The sequence below is a fragment of the Aedes aegypti genome, chromosome 1 (genome assembly GCF_002204515.2).
Source record: "Aedes aegypti strain LVP_AGWG chromosome 1, AaegL5.0 Primary Assembly, whole genome shotgun sequence".
Taxonomy (NCBI): Eukaryota; Metazoa; Arthropoda; class Insecta; order Diptera; family Culicidae; genus Aedes; species Aedes aegypti.
This window is the reverse complement of record NC_035107.1, coordinates 279,049,915-279,074,647: the sequence shown is the minus strand read 5'-3', so window position 1 is coordinate 279,074,647 and position 24,733 is coordinate 279,049,915. Positions and strand designations below refer to the sequence as shown.

Below are 24,733 nucleotides of genomic sequence, written 5' to 3'. Positions count from 1 at the left end.
CCTTAACATCGACTAAACCACAAGTTTTAAGTTAACCGAAGCTAACTTTAAATATTAGGAATCATAACGAAATATAACAAAGATTTCAAATTAATTCGGCTCCGTTATGCCTGATGACGCTTGAGCTTTGTAAATCAATGAATAAGTAGAAAGAAAATATTGAGAAATACTGTACTTTTAAATAGAAATTGTATTGCTTTTAGTATCCTTGGGGAAACTTCTGTAGAATTCTATATAGAATAGCTCAACATGAATAACTCCTGAAAAAATCTTGTTGGAATTTTTATGATTTCTTTTTTAACATTGTAGTACTTCTTCAACAAATTTCTTAGGACTATACCCAAACAAGCCGCACTTGAAAAAAATCCTTAAGAGTAGATTGAAAAGGTTGGTCGTCCCAGGTCTTCTCCATACTAAGGTCCAAAATCATCAAAATTTGCATTAGTCCAGAGGAGACGTTTATTGGAGAAGCTCGAGAAACATTTACCGATGAAAAAAATAAACAAACCAATCACTACAAAAAGTTGATGGAGTATAAAACTTATAAAACGGTTTTTTTTTTGCTAGAATTCGCGGGTTATATTTGTTAGAATCTTGGAGAAAATAGTAAAACAAGTTCCAACATTTTCAGAACACGAAAAGTCATTTCTGGAATAATTCTTAGAATAGTTTCCGATTCAATATATATTTAAATTCTTGCAATGCGATTTGAATATATATTTAAATTATTGCAATATTTCGTACAGAACTTCATCTACTGTTTTCTGTGAGTGTAGTAAGGGTAGTTCTTCACATACCGCTAGTCCGAAAAAAAAATCAGTAAAACACAACTAACTCTTCTAAGAAAATTGCTCCTGATAACCTCTGAATGATTGGTTCTATATTGAATGATTTGGGTAGAAATTGGCTGTACTGAATCATAAAAAAATTGTTTTTGTTGTCCGACGTTTACGGCCCTTATTGAACCTTTTTCAAGACCGAAACGTCGGACAACGATAACATATAGTAGTTTTCGATAATAAAACCATCATATTTAACTCATTTGACAGAAGCATGAAACCAGGTCCCTCCCACTCGGGCTCAGATTGGGTACCACTTCTAGTACTGCATTAGGTCCCTCGGTAGTGCAAAAGGTACCCAAGTTTGACAGATCGCAGTACACTTTTCACGGCATTCTAGATTACCTTATGAGCCATAAAATTTTGGGCAACTGCAAGGGACATGGTGGTCTTTAATTTGTCTTTGATGAAACGAGCTCTCCAGTTGATTATCCATCTTCGACTGCGGAACAAGCACATGCTCGAAAAAAAAAAACGCGGAAATCGATAAAAGTTCACTCCAGCGAGGCAAAAAAACGAATCCACTTGCTTGGCCTTTAACATCTACATCCATATCTACATCACATAGATGTTAACCAAAAAAATAAATAAATGAATTCATGTTTTCAACTAGAATTCCAGCTCAGTGAAATATTCAATTTGAATACAGTTCTTTGGATGATCACAATGAAATCATGAGAAGAAACATAACTCACTACAGATGGATTAATCTCGTTATTATCAAAAGCAAACGTAATAAAAGTTATTCCGCCGATGGGTAGGTACCCTCTTGAAACACCCAGAGTAAAAGATACTTTGATAAATTTATTCACCACGAAACAAGAGCCGCTCGGTAATTGTCCGGCTTGGGTCCTCTCTTCCGCATTTCCATTTTCTTCAGAATCCTAACCAGGAGTCTGAATGAAATTTGAATAGAATCGTTTGAATATTTAAAAATAAAACAATCTTCCTTTGCGAGAGCGGTAAAGAATTGGTGGTGGGTGCAAGTCCAATTCACGATGCGGCACGTTTTCACAGACAGCGAAGAGGAGATCATTAAATTATTCGTTCACGCTTTCTCGAGGATTATTGCGCGCGGAACCAGGGCCCTGAAGTTGACTATGGATTCGCGCCTCCTGCGTCGGGTCAAAGCAAACTGGTTCGAAATATTTCAAAACAAAATAAAAACGGTGGGATGCTAAAGAAGTATCCCAGGGCGAATAGCCGGGAGGTGATTCATGAAATTTTGGGGAATTTTTGTGCTAGACGGTGAAATGGCAAGCACTAGAGCGGAAGCCGGTACGTGAAATTTATTGCAGAATGTGGCAACAATGGGGTGGAAATGGGAGAATTCGTAATTGGAACGAACGAGCGTTACACGTAGAAGTATTCAAATCCAAAATTTTGACAAATGGTAGACCACGTTAATAAAAAAATTTAACGTTAATTTAATTTAAGTTACTATTTTAAATGTTCGTAACTTGAGTAGAGACGTGTCAATGGTGAAGCCATGCTGAAGGTGTCTGGGTTTGATTCCCGGTCGGTCCAGGATCTTTTCGTAATGGAAATTTCCTTGACATCCCTGGGCATAGAGTATCATCGAATGCAAAAATGGCAACTTTGGCATAGAAAGCTCTCGCTAATAAATGTGGAAGTGCTCGTTGAACACTATGCTGAGAAGCAGTGAGGACGTTAATGCCAGAATAAAGAAGATAAAAATTGAATTCTGTGGCAAATCGAGCAATTAATTCGCCAAACAAGTTGGTAAGTTGCACGTAAGTTGTCTAAAATCGTTAAATAATTCATTTTCAACAGCCAATCTGTGTATTGAAAATTAGATGTACTATGATACTTTTTAAAATGGCTGTGAATTTAGTAATCATAAATCAAGTTATTACACTCCAACCTCTTTTTACGACGGTTCTTTTTTACGACCGAAATCCAGATTTACGACCCGTTTTAATAAATAATCAATTTCATAACAAGTCATCAATTTATACGATCATTGTTTAGTAGATAGAGAGCTAACATGCGGTTGGCATTGAAATACAGAATTCCTCCAGTGGGCATGTTTTTCTGATATCTCAGGATCCTGATTAGGGGAATGTGGGGCAAGATGAGCACCCGGGGCAAGATGGGCACCCCTAGTTTGTGTCGTTCCTACCGATTTTTTTCAATAAATTATTTGGGGTTCTGATGAATATCATTGAATTGATATGATGGCCATAAATTTCAGCTAAAACATCAACAGCACAACGTAAATATTGTCAAAAATACATAGAAGTCCAAAAATTTACCTTTTCATATAAGATTTGTTCATTTAAAAGTGATATTTTTGTTGCGTAAACAAATTAATTCATACGTTTGTGGCCGTATAGTTATAGAATAATCTTCTGTAGATGATCAGGAGTAAAACTTTTATCAAATTTAAAAAATATTTCAATTGTTTTGATTATATTAATAAATTTACACCCTTGGGGCAAGATGAGCACCATGTTCAAAATTAAGTAAAACTGTGAAATTATAGAACCACATTTAGCTGTGGGCTTGACTTACGGTATCTTCTTTGCACAAAACAATTTTTCTAAAAATATATATAAACAAACAAACGATTGTTTTTTAAGTAAAATCTTAGCAATTTAATAAAAGTTATTTGTTTTCTGATAAAAGTTTGAAAAACTAAGCTAGTTGAAGATAAATATTATCAGATATTAAAGATAATATATTGGGATATTGCAAGCATTGAAAAATAATAGTTTTTTTTTAGTAAAATGCATCTTTTTATGAGCTGCCCCGCAGTTTTTTTGACCGATGATAAAAAAGCTATTTTTAACGTGTTGTTTGGAAAACTATTTCGATTGATATCTACTATATTTTGAGATGTTATGGACATCGAGAAATATAAACCTCATGAGTTATTGACGTAGCCATTTCGGTAGAGCTTGTACATATTAGAAACCTCAACTTTTGAGTATTATGAAAGATCTAGATTTTCGAAAACCTTCTCAATTACATGTTGAGGTTTGGCAAGTGCTCAACTGAAAATATGACAAATATGACGTCCATCGTTTTTGGAGATTTCTAGACCACACCCCCCCCCCCCTCCCCCCTCTGTCATGCTTTTTCCCCCTCCCCCAAATGAATGACGTCATTTTTGAATGATCCCTTTCACATTTGAATATAATTCTAGAGAGATTTGCGATAAGGGCCTATCTGACAAATCAATAACAATGAGAAAATAATCAATGAAACTCTCATGTACAATTTTAAATCCCAATTGGAGAAAATATACTCAAACTTTAACCTTTTCACCTTAATACCCATTTCATAAACCTAGTTTTAAAATCCTCATCAATACCACACACATCTCCTACAATTCCGCTAGCTATTTCGTACTCAAAAAATCTTTAAAGGTTTCGCCTAAAACGTACTCGAGAATGCCAGTATCGCCCAATGTTATGAGCCTATAACCGATATTATTTTCAGTGTCGCCTGTCACTTTTGCGCCGTGTTTACATTCTGGTTTCAATTAAGCCCGCCATGTACGCCTTGTTTATTTTTTGTTTGCAGTGTCGCCGTTTACTCTCGCCGTGTTTTGATTTCGATTTCAGATGCGCCCACCACTTTGATAAACAAAAACACAGGCGTAATCAATAAAGTGTGTGGTTTTGCATGACGTGCAGTTTCGCCTTCTACAAATTTGCGTTTTTTGAATAGTTAAATTATCGATAGGGGAAAAGTTCAAGTGCAGTGAATAGACAATCAAGCCACAATTTCAACGCTATATTTTCTTAAATTGTGTACATTTTGTCAGTTTCGCCTGATTCGCGAATATTTCTAGAATTTTAGAAAATAACTTCAAAGGTTTTCGAAAGCCATTCGAATACCTTACTTACACAAGCGTCTTAGCACTAGTGCCATAATTTCCACAACCTTATCAACGAAGCCGACTTGATATTTTTCCTCGAACTCGTTCACTATAGGTGATGAGCGACGAAATGTGATCTGGGATAACATATTATAGGTCCATTAGGAATGGTGATCGCTCAGAGGTGCTCATAATCAAACGTGTAGTATTACTCGTAAATGAGGCTTATTACCCCTTCCTTCTACTCCTCCGATAGCTATTATGTTTCCCAGATTGTGCCTAAAAGCCGATGCAGACAAATGGCTAGCCCCTTCGGGCCCATCTTTTAAGTTCAGCTCTGATAAGGACCTAACCAATAGCACCATTCAGGTGTTTATCGAAGTGTTACTTCCACCTTTCGATCACCTTACTTTAGTCCTCCTAGAACTTATCCTTCTCCCAAATTGCACAGAGATCAATTTAATTGAAGTAAATCCTCAATACTTGATCGATCATCATCCAGTGTGAGTTGATTCATTGTTTGGTTTACTTGATCTGATAAAGGGTTAAAGAACATTGAGTGAGGAAACATTCAATTACAAGAATATAAGTAAGAACTATCCACACTTCGCCTGTAAACACGCTATATTTCGAAAGGTGCTTTAAAAATACTCTAAAATGTCAAACTATACTGTACCTGCACCATGTGTAACTGCACAGCATCGCATCATACGTATGCAAGGACACACCCATTCCGAGCGCCAAAAATCTTGAACGAGAGCCAAAACCAGGAAATTTATGGCCCCTCATTTTTCTGCCTTTCGGCGTCGACATGGCCCCAGCAAAAAAAAAAAACTCTGGTCGCATCGAAAGTCCTCCTAAGCGAAACAGTCAACGGACCAACCGTGTGTGTGCCCGTGCATTTAAATATAAACATTAGCATAAAATTCACATACATAGGTGCCCTTTTCACTACCGTCGTCCACTGCGTCGTCATGTCGTCGTGATACCGTTTTTGTTGTTGCGCTCTCAAATCCCTCAAGGTACATGTCCGGCAATGTTTGTCGGCTTAGCAGCTACCTACTGGACCCAGCGAGCTTTCACTCTGGTTGGGATGACGATGCACTGTTTTTTTTTAGGAACAAGACGCCAAATGCAGTTCGGGATTCTGGTCAGGCGGGTCACGTACCTCTGGCGGTTGACCACAACATCATCGTTCCGTATAGCTGTGCGGTGACTACGCGTTGCAAGGCTAGCGATTCGAGCATTTTCATCAGATTAAGCGGCGGTGTCGGCAGAGGGCACCAACCAACAACGGTTGTTGAACCGTGAGAGTTGCTGGGGAATCTATTTTCCTTGGAGATACATTCCGCGTGGTCGGATTCGAATTTTGTACGGAGGATTGTATCGGCTCTCGATTCAGACCGGGAATGAAAGTCACTTTCGCACCACGGAGCTCGCCCCGGTATAATTCGAATTAAATTTATATTCGACGCAGCTGTTTCGCTTCATACACACGGCGGCGACTTTCGCCGGGTTCTTCATCGGCTGGATATTTGTTGATTGTGACGTTTCGATAGCTCGTAATGGAAGAAGTTTAACATTCTTGAATGTGTAACATTTCAAGAAATTAATGCCGAGATTGTTTGTTTGCGGATGACACACGCCAAAGGACAAAGCCAGCGTAGGCTTGAAAAAAGTTTGGATATTTATTCTTCATACTTGCAAAAATGGAAGATTTCTCTTAATACTTCCAAAATTAAACTTATAATACTCCCTCAAAAACCGAGAGCTCTTTATTTGTAACCTTCAAGAAGACATGTTGTACCTAGAGCTCATGCTTAAATATATAGTAATATTTCAGCTACAATGAATGTTGGGATAACATAAATAAGAGAACGTTTCGAACAAAACTAAATTCCAACAAAATTCCAGACACATTACTCAATTCTGCTGGCTTTCTCCGTGCAACCTGATGTCACTTATCGCTCTGCCAAAACGATCATTTCGGCCACTCCTTGCCTTATCTAATCTAAACAGTTCTGTCGATCAAAACAATGCCGATTAGCTCATCGCTCAGTTAACTTTATAGCCATTGTTCTCCAAATTAGGGTCCCGCTTTGCCTATAAATCAGTCAACTTGTTCACGAATTCGTTGGAATGGCGGGTTCGTTGCGTCGAAAAAAGCGAAATGGCTTTTAGAATTCCTCCTAACTAGTTTAAGTATTCAACTCGCGTGAATCAGCCAGTCAGTCACCCCAAGAATTCCACCCACACGAATCAATCGTTGAATTAGGGACCGAATCGGGCGGGCACGAAACTTGCTACCGAATATAAATATCGATTAATCCCCAAAGGGGAGAGAGAGAGAGAGAGAGTAGCTACCGCCGTGGACCACGAATGGATTGCGTGTAGACTTGAAACCAAGAAAACCTTTGCTTTTTAGGACGTTATGGGCGTAGCTAGGATTTCCATCAGGGGAGAGATCTGAGCGGTTGCCATGAATTTCCCATGAATAAAACTCATACAGGAAAAAGATTTTTTTCTCTAAAAGTTTTTTTTTTTTATTCAAAGGTGGCTGAATTCTTTCAGAATTTCTCTCGTAAATCCTTATGTTCATACTGGCGTTGGGCATTTTTTGCCGAAACACGATGATATTGGAGCGATTCAAAATCGATACGTCGAATCGACTCATCGATTGAATCGTTTCCGTCCAATCGATTCGGTTTTCAAGTTCGTGAAACATATGGAAACTAGCGCTCATAATTAGACCAAATGGATTCATATTGTTTTTTTTTTTGAATTCATATAATTAAATCAACACTGTTTCTTCATAAGGGCTTAACTGTCTGGATCCTATTTTTCATGAATAACTTTGCCAAAATAAATAAATCCGCAATGTTTCTGCTCATGAAGCAGTGATTTTTTATCGTATAACACTAAAAAGTTTAAAGTAGATGGAGTACCGTGTACCTTTTAATTCCGCTCCTAAATGCTTATCTTTGACAGATACGCGTATTTCGACTACCACTTGCAGTCTTCTTCAGTGTCAGTTACTCGTATCCACTGTGGATACGAGTAACTGACACTGAAGAAGACTGCAAGTGGTAGTCGAAACACGCGTATCTGTCAAAGATAAGCATTTAGGAGCGGAATTAAAAGGTACACGGTACTCCATCTACTTTAAAGTTTCTCTATTTGAGATTCTGCTCAGAGGATTCGAACATTCATTAAAGAGGACTAAAAAGTTGTTTCGATAGAAATACATTCAGTTTTTCGGTCATATCTTTTCAGCACGAAGAACTACTTGAAAAGCCTTTTGTTTTCGTAGAAGCCTGATTCAGCACGCACTCTTTTCGCCCAGAGAGTTTTGTGATATCTCCTACCAGGACATGACTAGGCATTAGAGTGTCCATCCCGGGATTTCCCGTTTCCCGGGATTTTATTTCTGACATCCTGGGAATCCCGGGATTCCCGAAATATACGTAAAGTTTGATGAAAACCACTAAATTTCAATGAAAAACAATCACATTTTTCCTCACTATCAACCTTATTTGAAAAAAAAAAGTAGAAAAGCATAATGAAAAAAAGAATAAACGAGTAATTATTTTCATGAAAAGATCAATTTACCAAGTAAGAAACAAATATTTTTATTTGTCTAGTTGCAAAGTTTTAATGCTTTTCTTTTCAACATTAGCTGTTTTCATAAGCCTATGCTGAGATAACTAATTTGAAAGTATATTTGAACATGTTTCGATCTCAATGAAACTATCATAATTTGCTTTTCACTCCGTAACTTTTTCAAGAAAAATATAAAGATGACCAAATAACGATTCATGTTTGTGTTACACGATGTAAAAATCTGCAGTGGGACTAACATGCGTTTACTTTTCATTATAGGACAATTCGACTTGGTGTTCCATAATTTGTGCGATTCACGGCAGTAAACTTCTGGCAATAATTTTCAGTGATTAACTTTTAGCATGATCTACAGTACCTTCAATGTTCTTTAGTCGTTTCTTGTGTTCTAAAGTTTTAAAGACTTTTCAAATGCTTGAGCCAAATTGCTTTTAAATTATGACTTAAGTTTTTATCATACTTCCATTCATAAGTGTTAGAGAGAATTTGAAAAAAATCGTAGCAAACCCGTAATTAGTCAAGCTAAGTTTTGATTTTTGTTAGGTTACTTCATCAGAATAAGAAAGTCTTATTTGAAATGTGATTTGCTATAATAAACATATTATTTTGAAAAGTTATATCCTATTTAGTCTATTTATTTCATCGAAAAACATTGTATTGTTTAATTTGTACCTCCATTTCAACGGAAATGCTAGTTTTATTGAAAATTTGATAAATCCCAGAATCCCGGAATTTCCCGGGACAAGCATAGATTTTTGTCCCGAATCCCGGGACGAGCAAAATGGCCGGGAAATGGACACTCTAATTTGCGACCAAAATCAAAAAAATCGGTCGGGGGGTCCAGAACATTTTTTTTTTTTTTTGAGTAATGTATTTACGGATATATGTGTTTTTGTACCGACGCACATTGCATTGAACGTATGCAAACTGTAAGATTAAACCATTTGAATACCTTAGCATGGAAGGTAAGGTTGTTATTGGTCAAACGAGCTGTAATAAGTATAAATGACATATGATAGACGCATGATCGCAAAATTGTCTCAAGCATCATATTAATTATTTTCCACGAAAACCCTTGAAGATCGTACCTTAATTAGTCATAATGATGTAAGAAGTTATTAGGAAATATTTCTCGCATAACTTATGGTCCGTCCTCCTCGAATTTTCAAGAGCACAAATCTAGAGAACCTGACAAACTTTTTTTTTCTTGCTTTTATTTGTCAGGCACCTCGTGCACTTGGCCACTACTATGCCGATTATCATATACAGAATCTATTTATATCCTAGTTCTTATGGTCTTATCCACTGGTGTACTAAACTAACTCGGTCGAAGAATTTTGACACTAGAGCGGGTCGCGTGGGGATCATACACGCAGCGAACTGGACTATCGAAATACATACATTTTGCCTTATGAAAGATGAAACGATTATCGCAATACGAACGCTTTATGTATCGTTTTAGCATCACTCCACATCAAGGAGTTGATAGGCGCGAGGTGTACGCACGAGCCTATCGATCGCAAGTCCTTGGTTCGATTCCAGGCTGCCGCGAAAACTATTTTTGTTTTCAAATTTCGGTTTCATAAGGCAATGTTATGAATTTCAACCCGATTCCTTGTTTTTCTTAAGGGGTTCCTATGTTTATCGATAGTCCATTTGCCTGAGTATACGGGAGCGTGCCCCGCTCAAGTGTCACAATTCTCAGACCGAGTAAATTTAGTACATGGGTGGATTAGACCATTGCTATTTCTCACATACCGAGCAGGTAGAAGAGAGTGCTGCCGTTGGTCCAATCCATATCCATATCGAAGTCCATTGGTCCATTGGTGTGCGGTGGTTCATTTTGCCATGTTTATGTGTCGTGTGAGGCAACAGCCTACAAAGAGGGTCAGTGTGTCTCAGTCACCATCCGATACTGACGAATACACAGTCACCCTAATACACGGTCCTTCGTGCGGCGTCTTCTGGTGGCTGGACGGTAGGGATACCATCTGATCGGTTAGGAAAATCAGGACATTTCATGTGTTTTCGAAAAAATGTGAAAAACTCATCGGATTTGTTAAAGAATTTTTGCCGGAACAAACTGAAAATCAGGACATGTCCTGCTAAATCAGGACGGATGGTAACCCTACTGGACGGAGTTTTTTGTGTGGGGGGATTGGGAATCGAACCCATGACCTTCCGCTTACGAAGCGAAAGCGTAACCTCGAAGCTACGGGACCCCCCATAACCTGACAACCTTTTACGTTGAACATTTTATTGATTGGTCGCCATCAGCGAGTGAACAGTGAGTTACGAGGTTTGGCTTTTATGTATCTTCACCATAATAACAAGCTACACACTTGGTCACCTATGACTTCTAGGGTGCGATCATAAATTATGCGAGATTTCTCTTTTTATTTGTAGATACAAAAGTGACTTATCCGCCTTTCAGTCGTTGTTTTGTTGGTATAGCGAGTTCAAAAATAAAGCCGAAAAGCCACGATCAAAGTTAACAAATTGTATGCATTGGGATAATAAGTTTGTACTAACATTACAGTACAAGCGTGTTTGGAACTTATCTCAAAATTTCTCCATAGTAATTTCCATATAAACCTACATTGTCTTTGGGGCACCTTTGAATCACCACCTGGAAAGTTGCAAACACTATTTTTATAGTAAGGATGGCAAGGAACATATGGGAGATAGGATTCTCAAACATTTTTTTAAATTTTGAACCACCCCAATGCACATAAACACATAGATACGCAAATACAAACATATGTGCAAGTCTCTCGAAATCAAACAAAAAAAAAATACTCTAGACCCCCCGACCGATTTTTTTTTGGTTTTTTCAGCAAATGAACGCGAGAAACCTAGACTTTATTGTGGCGAAGTTCCAGTCCTACCTATTTTTTTTGTAACAAAGTTGTTCTACGAAACACACCGTGGGCTCTTTTTGCATTATGCTGCAATAATAGATCTTTGTATTTAAGCTTTCAATATTTTGCAAATAAATTTTCCCTTCTTTTACCAAGTCATTTTCATCAAGTCCGAACTGGGACAGAGCTTGATCCGCGGCGAAATGTTCCATGAACATTCTCTTTATTATTTACTGCGAACCTTCTTTGTCAATTAACTATTACAAAATATGTATAACACAACAAGCTCAAAGATACTCTATGTTCTGGGATGTAGAGAAAATTATTATTCCAAAAATATCTTTCGCGAGACCCGTCACGAGTTTTATTTAGTTATGCTCTCTAATGTTACAATTTTTTTTTGACATGCATGGCATGGCAAATCTCTGAACAAACGCCGTGCTTGTTGAGTACCTACCAAAATTTTGTGTTATGGGCTCGTTGGTGCTGATCTCGGTAAAAGCTAAAAAAATGCCGATCTTCATCCTAAATCACTCAAATAACCATTATGCCAAACGACTCAATGCCATACGGCTTTATGCAAAGCGAAACGGAGTACAATCATTCCTAGACAATTATTCCTAAAAATAACTTCACAGAAGGATTTTCTTGAGCGATTTTTCCAGGATTTGATCTTAGTTTATCCTCTGAATAATTTGCTTTGCGTCAAAATATATTATGAAGAATTTACACTCGAATTCCTACAAGAATTAAACTCGGAATTCTTCAAAGGATTAATTCAAGAATACTGTAAATATATTTTCAGGAATCAAATCAGTATTATTTTCAAGGTATGCTTTCAAATTTCGTCGAACTTTTTTCTTGAGATAACATCAAGATGTTTATTTAGATATTACTACTGATCCTTTCCCTCCATCTATTTCCTGTGGAAATACTCTCAATGAAATTTATACAAGAATTTTATCGATTTTTTTCGCTGAGATACACATCTCAAAATATGTCTTTGAGATAAGCTTTTTTAGTATTTCTTACAGAAATTGTTGGCATATCTTCTTGGATTGTTTTTGAATTGATACTAACAACCAAGAATATAAGAATTTCTTTCAAATCACCAACATCCCTACAAAGAATCATATAAGAATTTCTGCACGGATTTCTCTAGAAACTCCTCCAAAATAGTAACATTAACTTCCATAAATAATCTTCTTGGAATCTCTGAAAATATAATTCGAAACAACTTCTCCAGAAATTCATCCAGACATTTCCACAAAGATTTTCGTTATAATGTATCAAAAATACATCCAAGTGTTTCTTAAGTTTCTTGCTCCTCTAGGGATTTCTCAAAGTTTTTCTCTGATATGCCGGGCAGAAGCTCATGGAAACCACGCAGAAATTTCCGTTGAATTCTGCAGTTGGGTTTTTGGTGTTGCAAAAGAAGTATATAGAAAAATATAGTATTACCTGAAGTATCCCTTAGATGATGTCCTGAAAAAAACCCCTAAAATTATTCCTAATGTCTGGAAAAAATCCTTTAAGAATATTTAGCGATGTCCTATAAAAATCATAAGTTTGTTTCTACGAAACCACAAAATTAATACCTAGACCAATCAATACGATAGTTTTTGAAGAGGTAATTATTATTTAAAATCAAATTTTGCGAAATTTCTGTATAGATCTCTGAGAAGATTTTTTTTAATATACAAAAGAAACGCATACATGGAGGCATCTCTTTAATTTTTCAGCAAGCCCTTTGCTGCAGCTCTTGAATCAATCAATGAAGGAATTCCTTATGTTTTGAAAAAAGTTTTGACAGGATTCCAAAGATGCATCCAAGAAATACCTTGAGGTGTGCGTCGATGAAATTGAAAGTATTTCGAGGAACAATTTCAGGATATAAATTCTAGAGTGGTTGTTCAAAACATTCCTTGAAGAGCTTTTTTTCGCTCCTCTAGCGAAATTCCAGGGGATCTTATCGAATTCTATGCTGTATTCATAGAACGAAATCGTGTTATGCAGGCATTACATTTCATCTCATCTTTTGATCATCTGAGTGGGATATGGATAGAATAACAAGATATTATCTTTGAGCTCTTTGATCGATTTTCCCCCTAGATCTCTGACTCTTTTGATCATCAATGAAATCTTTTAACCTAAGTAAACCATGCGTAACAAATTTTCAATCAGTGACACTGTTAATCATACAAATCAAAGCCAGGATCAAGAATTAATATTACTTGTGGGTTATTTGAGTGTTAGTTAATTGTTCACATTGAAATGGATCAAAACATTATTTCCGTTTATTATTAGGTAACGCAGCTCTCTACTTCCGTAAAGGCATTCGGTGTTCATTCTGTCCAAATTACCCTCTTCCCATGTTCAACTAGGATACCAATGTTAGGAACTGTTTTCCCAAAATCTCGATTTAACAAGATTATTCAATATTATTGTTGTATAACATCTGTGGGATCAACGTGACGTCAAATAATAAAGATTACCATGCTAGAAATCCGCTATAAATGCATTATTCAATTATTTCTCTATGTTTCAACCCATTTAATTTCTCTCTACAACCTGCGTTTGCTTTTGAGATGTTGCTCCCTTCACATATTCTTCAGTAGTAATTACACAAATTAAACAAGCCTATACATAAATTTAAAACAATCGTTCAATTCATTTTTTACAAAAAAAATTACATTGTTGATCTCGCTTAAAACCAATTGAGGAGAAGCACAATATGAATCCATAGGTGTAAGATACAAGAAGTATTCGATTCCTTTTAATCAGCTCCCAGCCAAGTAAACTGTTTAGCTAGCGCAAAAGCTTGTTAAAAATGTACAAACAACATTTTCATATGTCACAAGACAGCTGAGAAATAACCATTGCTATCGCCAATTGTTCTAGAAGAATCTTGACTGCAGATGCATTCGCCTGACCGTATCTATCTACTACCATTGTTTGAATATGAGAAAATCACTAACAAAAGTTCAAGGACCGGTCCAGCTCCTCACTGAGCTAGCAAAATGTTTTTTTTTCCACAATCATATTCCACAAATGTGGGACACCATACACTTGGTCTTACAAAAGTACGTTTATGAACTGTCAATGATAATCATTTTATGTTCAAGATGGAAAGATTGTATCATCTCAATGTGCTCTTGGATTAGGGATAATATCTTTTCAACATGCAAAGATGATCTCTACGCTCAGATGAGTTTGCAATGCCTGGTGTTATGATAATTTGGCAGACCTTTTGAGTTCCAGAATAGATTTTTGGTAGATTCCTCTTGTATTACGGACGGTTGATAACTTTTTTTGAATGATTTCTCTGAGATCTTTGATGGGCTCCTCAAATTCTTCTACAAACCAGAGTTGCTCGCCGTCACTATCAACGATTTGCTTTTGCTGATATGTACAGGCCCATTGCGATACATTTCGGATCATACTATATTAAATTAACACCATGCTGTCAACAGTGCATTAATGGCGATATACAATGGATATCACTGATAGGTTAAGTTTACAGTATGGCCCATAAAAAAAATGCGAAAATCACCATATCATGTTTAATGGTAATTTTTGCATAGAAAATGTGAATGAAACATAATTATTATTCATTACTTGTAATGTTTAATCTATATAGACTCAGTTTTTCGCTTTGGACATGATTTTTATCTGTTACTTTTACCTTACCAGAGAGGAATTGAAAGCATACCTTCAAATTTTATTATGCGGACGTCGAGTTCAATATCTGTGTGATGAAAGCTTCTAAAACATCAACAATGGCTTGAGATTCTTCACAGGCCTTGTCTCCAGCATACGCCCATATCGAATGATAGAACCGGCTCATACCTGGGTAACTGTAGACTTAAACATATTTTCGAAAAAACGGCTCATTTTGTAAAGCTTTGATTGAACCTTCATGTAAGTGTGATAAGCGGCTCCATTTTGCTCAAAACCTCTGAGCTAGTATTGATATAAGTTGTCTCTTCCCGAAGTAACAAATTTTATCCTCAAAAATCTGTTATAGGCCTCCATATTTATTTTTTATTCAACTTTAGCAAAAAATAAAGGCATATCAAACCTATAAGACGCAAATGCCCTCAAAACTATGACCCTGGCAAAATATTTTATTGTGATCATGAAGAACACGTTCTCTAAGAACTCCTCCGTCCTCTGATACCAAACAAACTAAAATTTTCAACAAGAAAGTGTGATTTTTGAAGGTGGAAAGTTTATCACCAGAGTATACGACAATCAGACGCTGTTTCTAGCTTTTGGCGGAAAAACCCTTTGAACTTATTTGCTTTATTACATTATTCAGAACAGTAAGAAAAATATGACAAAAATTGTCCTGGATGGCGAAGTGGTGTAAGAATATACTACAATAATCAGAAATTACATTCACTATTCAAAACAATGAAAATAACGCCAGTGGATGCTACATTTACGTTCAAATAATTTTCGCATTTTTTTATGGGCCATACTGTAGTCTTAAATTAAGAAAATCAAATGGCAATTTATCAGTAAGCTTTTCTTGATACTGTTGTAGATCGATTGAAACTGTGTGTTCGTCACTGAAAAACTTCAATAGCATAGTTACCAAGTGATCACTCATTCTGCAGGGATTATGATCTAGAGTGCGATGTCGCATCACTGCTGTTAGCTGATCAAAGTGATATTTATAGCTCCCAACTGATGTTGCTAGTTTTAGTAAATCAGCCATCATATGGTATGACAGATGTTGAGCAACTCTGCAACAAATCCAATGGCCATGGAGGAGCGTAGCAACATCAAATTCTCTGATTGATTCCTGGAAAAATCTTGGGCAGAAGTTTGATTTTTACTTAGACTTGAAGAACTATTCAAAAAAATTATCATGACGCAATTAAATATAAATATGAAAGCTGAAAACAATCCTTGACAAAATCAATAAATATATTAACTTTTGTGTCAATTAGATTTGCTGGAGTGTTTTTTGTCAGACAGGGGAGGGCGGGGGCAGCGAAACTTTCCTGTTCCCCTCTGGCTACGCCCATGGAGGCATTTTCACAAAATATTTTAAGTTACTGTTGAGGGTTTCTAGAGGAATCCCTGGAGTGGTTATTGGAGAAGTTCTTTGAAGAATCTCAGAAAAAATATCCATCGGAATATAAATTAGATTTTTTGGGAAAAATGTGAGTGAAGCTTTCTTTTAATAAATTCCTTAGCAAATTCTTCGAAGAATTGTTAAGTTTAATTTAAGGCAGCATCGATTTATCACGTTACGCTACTGGTCTACTATATTGGGTTTCTGCTATTTTTGTCATTCTTCATTTTGTGTGTTTTGTTAAATTACCTCTTTTGAGGTTATGTATATTTTTTCAACACATATGATAAGGAACTCTGTCTTACTCCTTAAAGACATAAATGTCCTATAGCATAGCATGACATAGCTAAGATTTTTCGTACGTGTCATTGGTTGCTACTCCGTGATTGATCTGAATTGGGAATAATTGCACTACGATCCATATGAATAAGGGATGGGACTTTCCGCTTTTTCTAGAAATGTACATTTTAGCAGCTCTTATATTATTGATCAATAACGGCGGCGGCCAAGTCCTTACAGTCAGTTTGGATGGGGAATGAATGTAAGTGTGTAATTATTGTTGCCTCTAGAGACCAAGAATACCTCTGCATCTCTACAATCACCACGGGAAAGGTGTTGATTAGTAATGGAGGAGGAAGATCTGGGAGTCACTTTTGGTCGGTAATTATTTGATAAGGAACTCTTCTGCCGATGAAGGCATAACCGACCTAAATGGAAAAAGCAGGTATTGAGGTAAAACTGCTCAAAGTTTAGAATTTGACTTCTTATACTATGATAATAATTTTTAAAGAAATTTCCGTATGCCATATTCATTTAGCTCCGTCACACAGTCTATTCATTCTACTACTATTGATCACCAAAAATGAACTTGAGCATAAGTTTTGCAGTTGCTATTGGGGTTTAAAGTCACGGTGTGTCTGAATCCGTTATTTACGAAGCACGCACCATTCGAAAGATATAGTATTTAAGCATCTTCTCCGAGCAGTTGCAAATATTTCAACAAGGGAATTGAAAGTTATCATAATTTGACGCCTTTGAGCTATTTTGGAAGGAATATTCACATGCTTCAAAATATCCCCTAAAAGTGCAATATTATCGATTTGCAAAGCAGCCAAGTAACTATCAGAATTGCATTAAGTATTAAATCAACCCAAGCATCTTCTCTCAAAATTTTAAATCATTATATTGAGAAAATCAGGAGTTTCAGTATTTTGTATATGTATAAATAAGTATTTTATTTAGAGGTTATTTAAATAGTGTTATATAAATGTTATTTAAATGGACATTATTTGCAAATAAAAATGTTTGCAGAATTGACAATCGGTATTCAAAAAATAAAGTACTAAGGCATCTTCAGCGTTAGTTGGAGAATTCTTTATTGAAAAACAACATAACTAGAGTACTAACGTCATCTTTTTTTACATAGTTTTCAAACAGTGCGTTATTTTTTATATACGTAGAAACGTATTGTATTGAAATATGTATTTTGCGAGAAGAAAGGTGTTGATTCGACAATCCATAGTAACCACTAGCCCGATAAATGGCTAATATAGGGCATGTCGACTATATTATAGCACTATATTTGCACGCAGGGCGAACTAAACTGCTATTTGGTTACTTGGATTATGCTCTTATGAGCAGTCTTAATGCATTGCAATTGTCAAGGGAACCTATTTTCCACGCCTGCTTGGACTCCAAAATTAAAAGAATCAAACCTACAACTATTTCTGTTCATGAAATTTATTTCAAATTTTGTATTGTTGGTTTCGCAAAGTTTCATATTGTTTCTCTCTAAATCTATTTGGTTTGAATGTTATCACTGTTAAAATTTCACAAATTAAGTTCGTCATATTCCTATTGAAATCTGAATCAGCTCCCCTCTAGCTATGCCCATGTAGAACCTCCTGCCGTAATTACCTACCTCTTCCATAAATCTGATCTGCTGCTGCTGTGGCCGCATCTAGATCCAAATCGCTCGCCCGAAGAATCGATGACGATGCACTCAAATTAAATAGATCAATAAATACTACTGTAAACACTAACACATGGATCAGCGAGCCGAAAGCATGTTTGCCACCACTTGGTCGCCACAGCAGCAGTCCCCGATGTCGTCGTCTTCGCTGTAGTGGCCTACTATCTGCCACTGATTCTGGCCGCCGTCGTTCTGTCGCCTGGCGACTGCACTGGCCTACTGCTACAATTGGGGGCTCATCCAATAGCGATGCTTCAGGGTCGGACCACTGCCGCCAACAGCGACCACCAGTCGACGTCATTCCCGAAACCCAACGGTCGTGGCGGCCTTCGCCATCAACGAGCGCTCGGCTTCTATCATACCCGAAGCCGTGGCCGGTAATATTATTGCTTTCGGTGCTGGATTTCTTTGTTTTCATCGGCGGCGACGAAACCCGTGTCGCCGTGCTCCGGAACATGATCTTATCTTCTTCCACTAGAAGTGGCACATACGCACACACCCTGCTGCTGATGGTTGCACTGCTTATGCTCTTGCACTAAATGCATTTGCACTCTGCCCCTATACTTTCTCGCTTCCCGCAACCCTCGCTCTTCACTTGGATCCCTTCTCAGTGTGCCCACCAAATCGACTATCACACAATCTTTCACTGCCTGCTTTGCCTTATTTTTAGGGGGTCTCTTCACTTTTCTTCCATGGCCCTCGTAGAATGGGTTACTTGTTTAACTCCCTTATCCCGCGGTCGCCGCTTGCTTTGACTTCCTCTTCTCCGATCAAAGACCTCTCCTTGCAACGCCAACAAAAACACAACAGCTTCAAACTAACTAGAAACTCTAAAAGAGCTTCCCCTCATACCCCATCAATCCCCAAACGATTCTTTTCCGTCTTCCGGAATCACCTCGGAACGCCCCGAAACGGATGTCAGAAATTAAACTGAACCAAAGCGACCACGGTGGCACTACAAATAAATGACAAAAACACAACTTTTCCTATAATTTATTCACTACACGACACACGGGACACGGCGCGACCAACCGGACTGGCAGCTATAGGGTGCGTCCTCACTCGAACGCAAACGCTACACATCTGAAGCGGAGACTGGCAGAATAGCGTAGAAGACCGAAGACAGACGAAAGCAACAACAAAAGAAACCAACGATTGCACGCACACAGTGAAACGAGGAGCGAAAAGCTCGCACCGATCAATCACCACTACGCAGAAAGTTATTGCGTAGAAAGCTAACGTTTGCGGGGCACTGGTTCCATCCGAGTTAACAATATTTGGATGATATAGTTTCACAATGATAACGTTTTTTAATTAAAATTTGAAAGAAAAACAACAAACGGTCTCACCATTTTTGAGACATGGACGATGAAGATGAGAATGCTTTAAACGTATAAAAATATTAATGCCGTTTTGTTTGATTTCGTATTTTCAAATTTATTGTAATTAATACCTTCGTATTAAGTTTCTAGAACATCATTACTGATTGCACTGCTTGTTCATGTTATTTTTTTGTTTTAAATTCTTTTAAATGTGTTTCCAACCGTATGTGTAGAGATGTTCAGTAGAAGTCAGTTGCTCACTTACACGACGTGAAAAGTCACAACAATCCGTCAATGTTGCATTGGAAAGGAATCTTCAAACAAACGCTAAAAGCGTTACATTCTGTAACGCACCTATGTACTACAGTAACACAATAAAATGCAATTATCTTTCTTCACAATGGGTCGATGATTTTGATGAATTTTGTTGAGTAAATTTAATTTTCAATTGAATATTTTTAGTGTTCAATCGCACAGGAAGCGCACAGGACCCAGACGAGATCATGTAAGTATTATGTAAGTAAGTATCACTTATTATGTTGTTTCCTCACCAAAGGCTGGTTAACAGTTCGGAAAACTTGTCACGGAAATGACTACATGGTATAAAATCAGCACGTTCGATTGAATGGATTGATCACTTGACTCAATTCAAAACATCTATCACCATGATTTGAAAAGTTCTAACTTTGGATTTTCTTAATTCTGACCAAGATTAAGATTAGATTAGCACGATTTTCTTAGAATCCTGAGCATGGAGTCTATCAGAATCCTGAACAGGATTCTCTTAAAATCCTGAGCAGGATTCACTCAGAACCTTGAGCATGATTCTCTCAGAACCCTGAGCATGATTCTTTCAGAATCCTGAGCCGGATTCTTTCAGAACCTTGAGAAGGATCCTTTTAGAACCCTTAACAGGATACTCTAAGAATTCTGAGCAGGATACCTCTCAGAATCCTTTGCAGGATTTTCTCAGAATCCTGAGCAGGATTCCCAGAATCCTGGACAGGATTCTCTCAGAATCCTGAGCAGGATTCTCTCAAAATCCTTAGCAGGATTCTCTTAGGATCCTGAGCAGGATTCTCTCAGAATTCCGAGCGAGATTCTCCCAGAATCCTGAGCAAGATTCTCTCACAATCCTTAGCAGGATTCTCTCACAATCCTGAGCAGGATTCTTGGATTCCTGAGCAAAATTCATTCCGAATCCTGAGCAGGATTCTCTCAGAATCCTGAGCAAGATTTTCTCAGAATCCTGAGTAGGATTCTCTCAGAATCCGGAGCAAGATTCTCTCAGAATCCTGAGCAGGATTCTCTCAGAATTCCGAGCGAGATTCTCCCAGAATCCTGAGCAAGATTCTCTCACAATCCTGAGCAGGATTCTCTCACAATCCTGAGCAGGATTCTTGGATTCCTGAGCAAAATTCATTCAGAATCCTGAGCAGGATTCTCTCAGAATCCTGAGCAAGATTTTCTCAGAATCCTGAGTAGGATTCTCTCAGAATCCGGAGCAAGATTCTCTCAGAATCCTGAGCAGGATTCTCTCAGAATCTTGAGCAGGATTCTCTCAGAATCCTGAGCAGGATTCTCTCAGAGTTCTGAGCTTGATTCTCTCGCAATCCTGAGCATGATTCTCTCACAATCCTGAGCAGGATTCGCTCGCTTGAAAGTTTTTCTTCCAGAAGCTTGGAAGCTTCAATTCCAGAAGCTTGGAAGCTTCAATTCCAGAAGCTTGAAAGATATTTTTCCAGAAGCTTGGAAACTTTTTTTCCAGAAGCTTGGAAGCTGCTCTACCAGAAGCTTTGAAGCTTCTCCTCCAGAAGCTTGGAAGCTACTCTTCCAGAAGCTTGGAGGCTTCTCTTCCAGAAGCTTAAAGGCTTCTCTTCCAGAAGCTTGGAGGCTTCTCTTCCAGGAGCTTGGAAGCTTCTCTTTCAGAAGCTTTGAAGCCTTACTTCCAGAAGCTTGAAAACTTCTCTTTCAGACTCAGAACTTTTCTTCGAGAAGCTTTTTTCCAGAAGCTTTAAGGAAGCTCAGCTCTCTCAGAATCCTGAGCAGGATTCTTCCAGAATCCTGTGCAGGTTTATTCCAGAATCCTGTGCAGGATTCACCCAGAATCTTATGCAGGATTCTCCAAGAATCCTGAGCAGGATTCTCCCAGAATCCTGAGCAGGATTCTCCCAGAATCTTGAGCAGGATTCTCTTAGAATCCTGAGCAGGACTCTCCAAGAATCCTGAGCAGGATTCTCCAAGAATCCTGAGCAGGATACTCCAAGAAATCTGAGCAGGATTCTCCCAGAAATCTGAGCAGGATACTCCCAGTATCCTGAGCAGGATACTCCCAGAATCCTGAGCAGGATACTCCCAGAATCCTGAGCAGGATACTCCCAGAATCCTGAGCAGGATACTCCCAGAATCCTGAGCAGGATTCTCCAAGAATCCTGAGCAGGATTCTCCAAGAATCCTGAGCAGGATTTTCCAAGATTCCTGAGCAGGATTCTCCAAGATTCCTGAGCAGGATTCTCCAAAATTCCTGAGCAGGATTCTCCCAGAGTCCTGAGCAGGATTCTCCCAGAATCCTGAGTAGGATTCTCCCAGAATCCTGAGAAGGATTCTCCCAAGATTCTGAGCATGATTCTCCCAGAATCCTGAGCAAGATATTCCCAGAATCCTGAGCATGATTCTCCCAGAATCCTGAGCAAGATATTCCCAGAATCCTGAGCAGGATTCTCCCAGAATCCTGAGCAGGATTTTCCCAGAATCCTGAGCAGGATTCTTCCAGAATCCTGAGCAGGATTCTCCCAGAATCCTGAGCAGGATTCTCCCAGAATCCTGAGCAGGATTCTCCCAGAATCCTGAGCAGGATTCTCCCAGAATCCTGAGCAGGATTCTCCCAGAATCCTGAGCAGGATTCTCCCAGAATCCTGAGCAGGATTCTCCCAGAATCCTGAGCAGGATTCTCCCAGAATCCTGAGCAGGATTCTCCCAGAATCCTGAGCAGGATTCTCCCAGAATCCTGAGCAGGATTCTCCCAGAATCTTGAGCAGGATTCTCTTAGAATCCTGAGCAGGATTCTCTTAGAATCCTGAGCAGGACTCTCCAAGAATCCTGAGCAGGATTCTCCAAGAATCCTGAGCAGGATTCTCCAAGAATCCTGAGCAGGATACTCCCAGAAATCTGAGCAGGATTCTCCCAGAAATCTGAGCAGGATACTCCCAGAATCCTGAGCAGGATACTCTCAGAATCCTGAGCAGGATACTCCCAGAATCCTGAGCAGGATACTCCCAGAATCCTGAGCAGGATACTCCCAGAATCCTGAGCAGGATTCTCCAAGAATCCTGAGCAGGATTCTCCAAGATTCCTGAGCAGGATTCTCCAAAATTCCTGAGCAGGATTCTCCCAGAGTCCTGAGCAGGATTCTCCCAGAATCCTGAGTAGGATTCTCCCAGAATCCTGAGAAGGATTCTCCCAAGATTCTGAGCATGATTCTCCCAGAATCCTGAGCAAGATATTCCCAGAATCCTGAGCAGGATTCTCCCAGAATCCTGAGCAGGATTTTCCCAGAATCCTGAGCAGGATTCTCTCAGAATCCTGAGCAGGGTTCTCCCAGAATCCTGAGCAGGATTCTCCCAGAATCCTGAGCAGGATTCTCCCAGAATCCTGAGCAGGATTCTCCCAGAATCCTGAGCAGGATTCTCCCAGAATCCTGAGCAGGATTCTCCCAGAATCCTGAGCAGGATTCTCCCAGAATCCTGAGCAGGATTCTCCCAGAATCCTGAGCAGGATTCACCCAGACTCCTGAGCATGATTCTCCAAGAATCCTGAGCAGGATTCTCCAAGAATCCTGAGCAGGATTCTCCAAGAATCCTGAGCAGGATTCTCCAAGAAACCTGAGCAGGATACTCCAAGATTCCTGAGCAGGATTCTCCAAGATTCCTGACCAGGATTCTCCAAGAATCCTGAGCAGGATTCTCCAAGAATCCTGAGCAGGACTCTCCAAGAATCCTGAGCAGGATTCTCCAAGAATCCTGAGCAGGATTCTCCAAGAATCCTGAGCAGGATTCTCCAAGAATTCTGAGCAGGATTCTCCAAGAATCCTGAGCAGGATTCTCCAAGAATCCTGAGCAGGATTCTCCCAGAATCCTGAGCAGGATTCTCCCAGAATCCTGAGCAGGATTCTCCCAGAATCCTGAGCAGGATTCTCCCAGAATCCTGAGCAGGATTCTCCCAGAATCCTGAGCAGGATTCTCCCAGAATCCTGAGCAGGATTCTCCCAGAATCCTGAGCAGGATTCTCTCAGAATCCTGAGCAGGATTCTCCCAGAATCCTGAGCAGGATTCTCCCAGAATCCTGAGCAGGATTCTCCCAGAATCCTGAGCAGGATTCACCCAGACTCCTGAGCATGATTCTCCAAGAATCCTGAGCAGGATTCTCCAAGAATCCTGAGCATGATTCTCCAAGAAACCTGAGCAGGATACTTCAAGATTCCTGAGCAGGATACTCCAAGATTCCTGACCAGGATTCTCCAAGAATCCTGAGCAGGATTCTCCAAGAATCCTGAGCAGGACTCTCCAAGAATCCTGAGCAGGGTTCTCCAAGAATCCTGAGCAGGATTCTCCAAGAATCCTGAGCAGGATTCTCCAAGAATCCTGAGCAGCATTCTCCAAGAATCTTGAGCAGGATTCTCCAAGAATCCTGAGCAGGATTCTCCAAGAATCCTGAGCAGGATTCTCCAAGAATCCTGAGCAGGATTCTCCAAGAATCCTGAGCAGGATTCTCCAAGAATCCTGAGCAGGATTCTCCAAGAATCCTGAGCAGGATTCTCCAAGAATCCTGAGCAGGATTCTCCAAGAATCCTGAGCAGGATTCTCCAAGAATCCTGAGCAGGATTCTCCAAGAATCCTGAGCAGGATTCTCCAAGAATCCTGAGCAGGATTCTCCAAGAATCCTGAGCAGGATTCTCCAAGAATCCTGAGCAGGATTCTCCAAGAATCCTGAGCAGGATTCTCTCAGAATCCTGAGCAGGATTCTCTCAGAATCCTGAGCAGGATTCTCTCAGAATCCTGAGCAGGATTCTCTCAGAATCATGAGCAGGATTCTCTCAGAATCCTGAGCAGGATTCTCTCAGAATCCTGAGCAGGATTCTCTCAGAATCCTGAGCAGGATTCTCTCAGAATCCTGAGCAGGATTCTCTCAG

The 24,733-nt window shown here is 38.9% G+C and overlaps 1 protein-coding gene across 2 annotated transcripts in view; it reads right to left on the bottom strand.

Moving 5' to 3' along the window:
- LOC5576567 overlaps positions 1-19,327 on the bottom strand; it is a 247,241-nt gene extending 227,914 nt beyond the window's left edge. For both annotated transcript variants that reach the window (XM_021837939.1, XM_021837938.1), the window contains exon 1: positions 18,173-19,327. In XM_021837939.1, coding sequence (XP_021693631.1) covers positions 18,173-18,680 — 508 coding nt within the window. In that variant the 5' untranslated portion in view covers positions 18,681-19,327. The remainder of the gene's footprint in view (positions 1-18,172) is intronic.
- Positions 19,328-24,733: the final 5,406 nt, after the last annotated feature.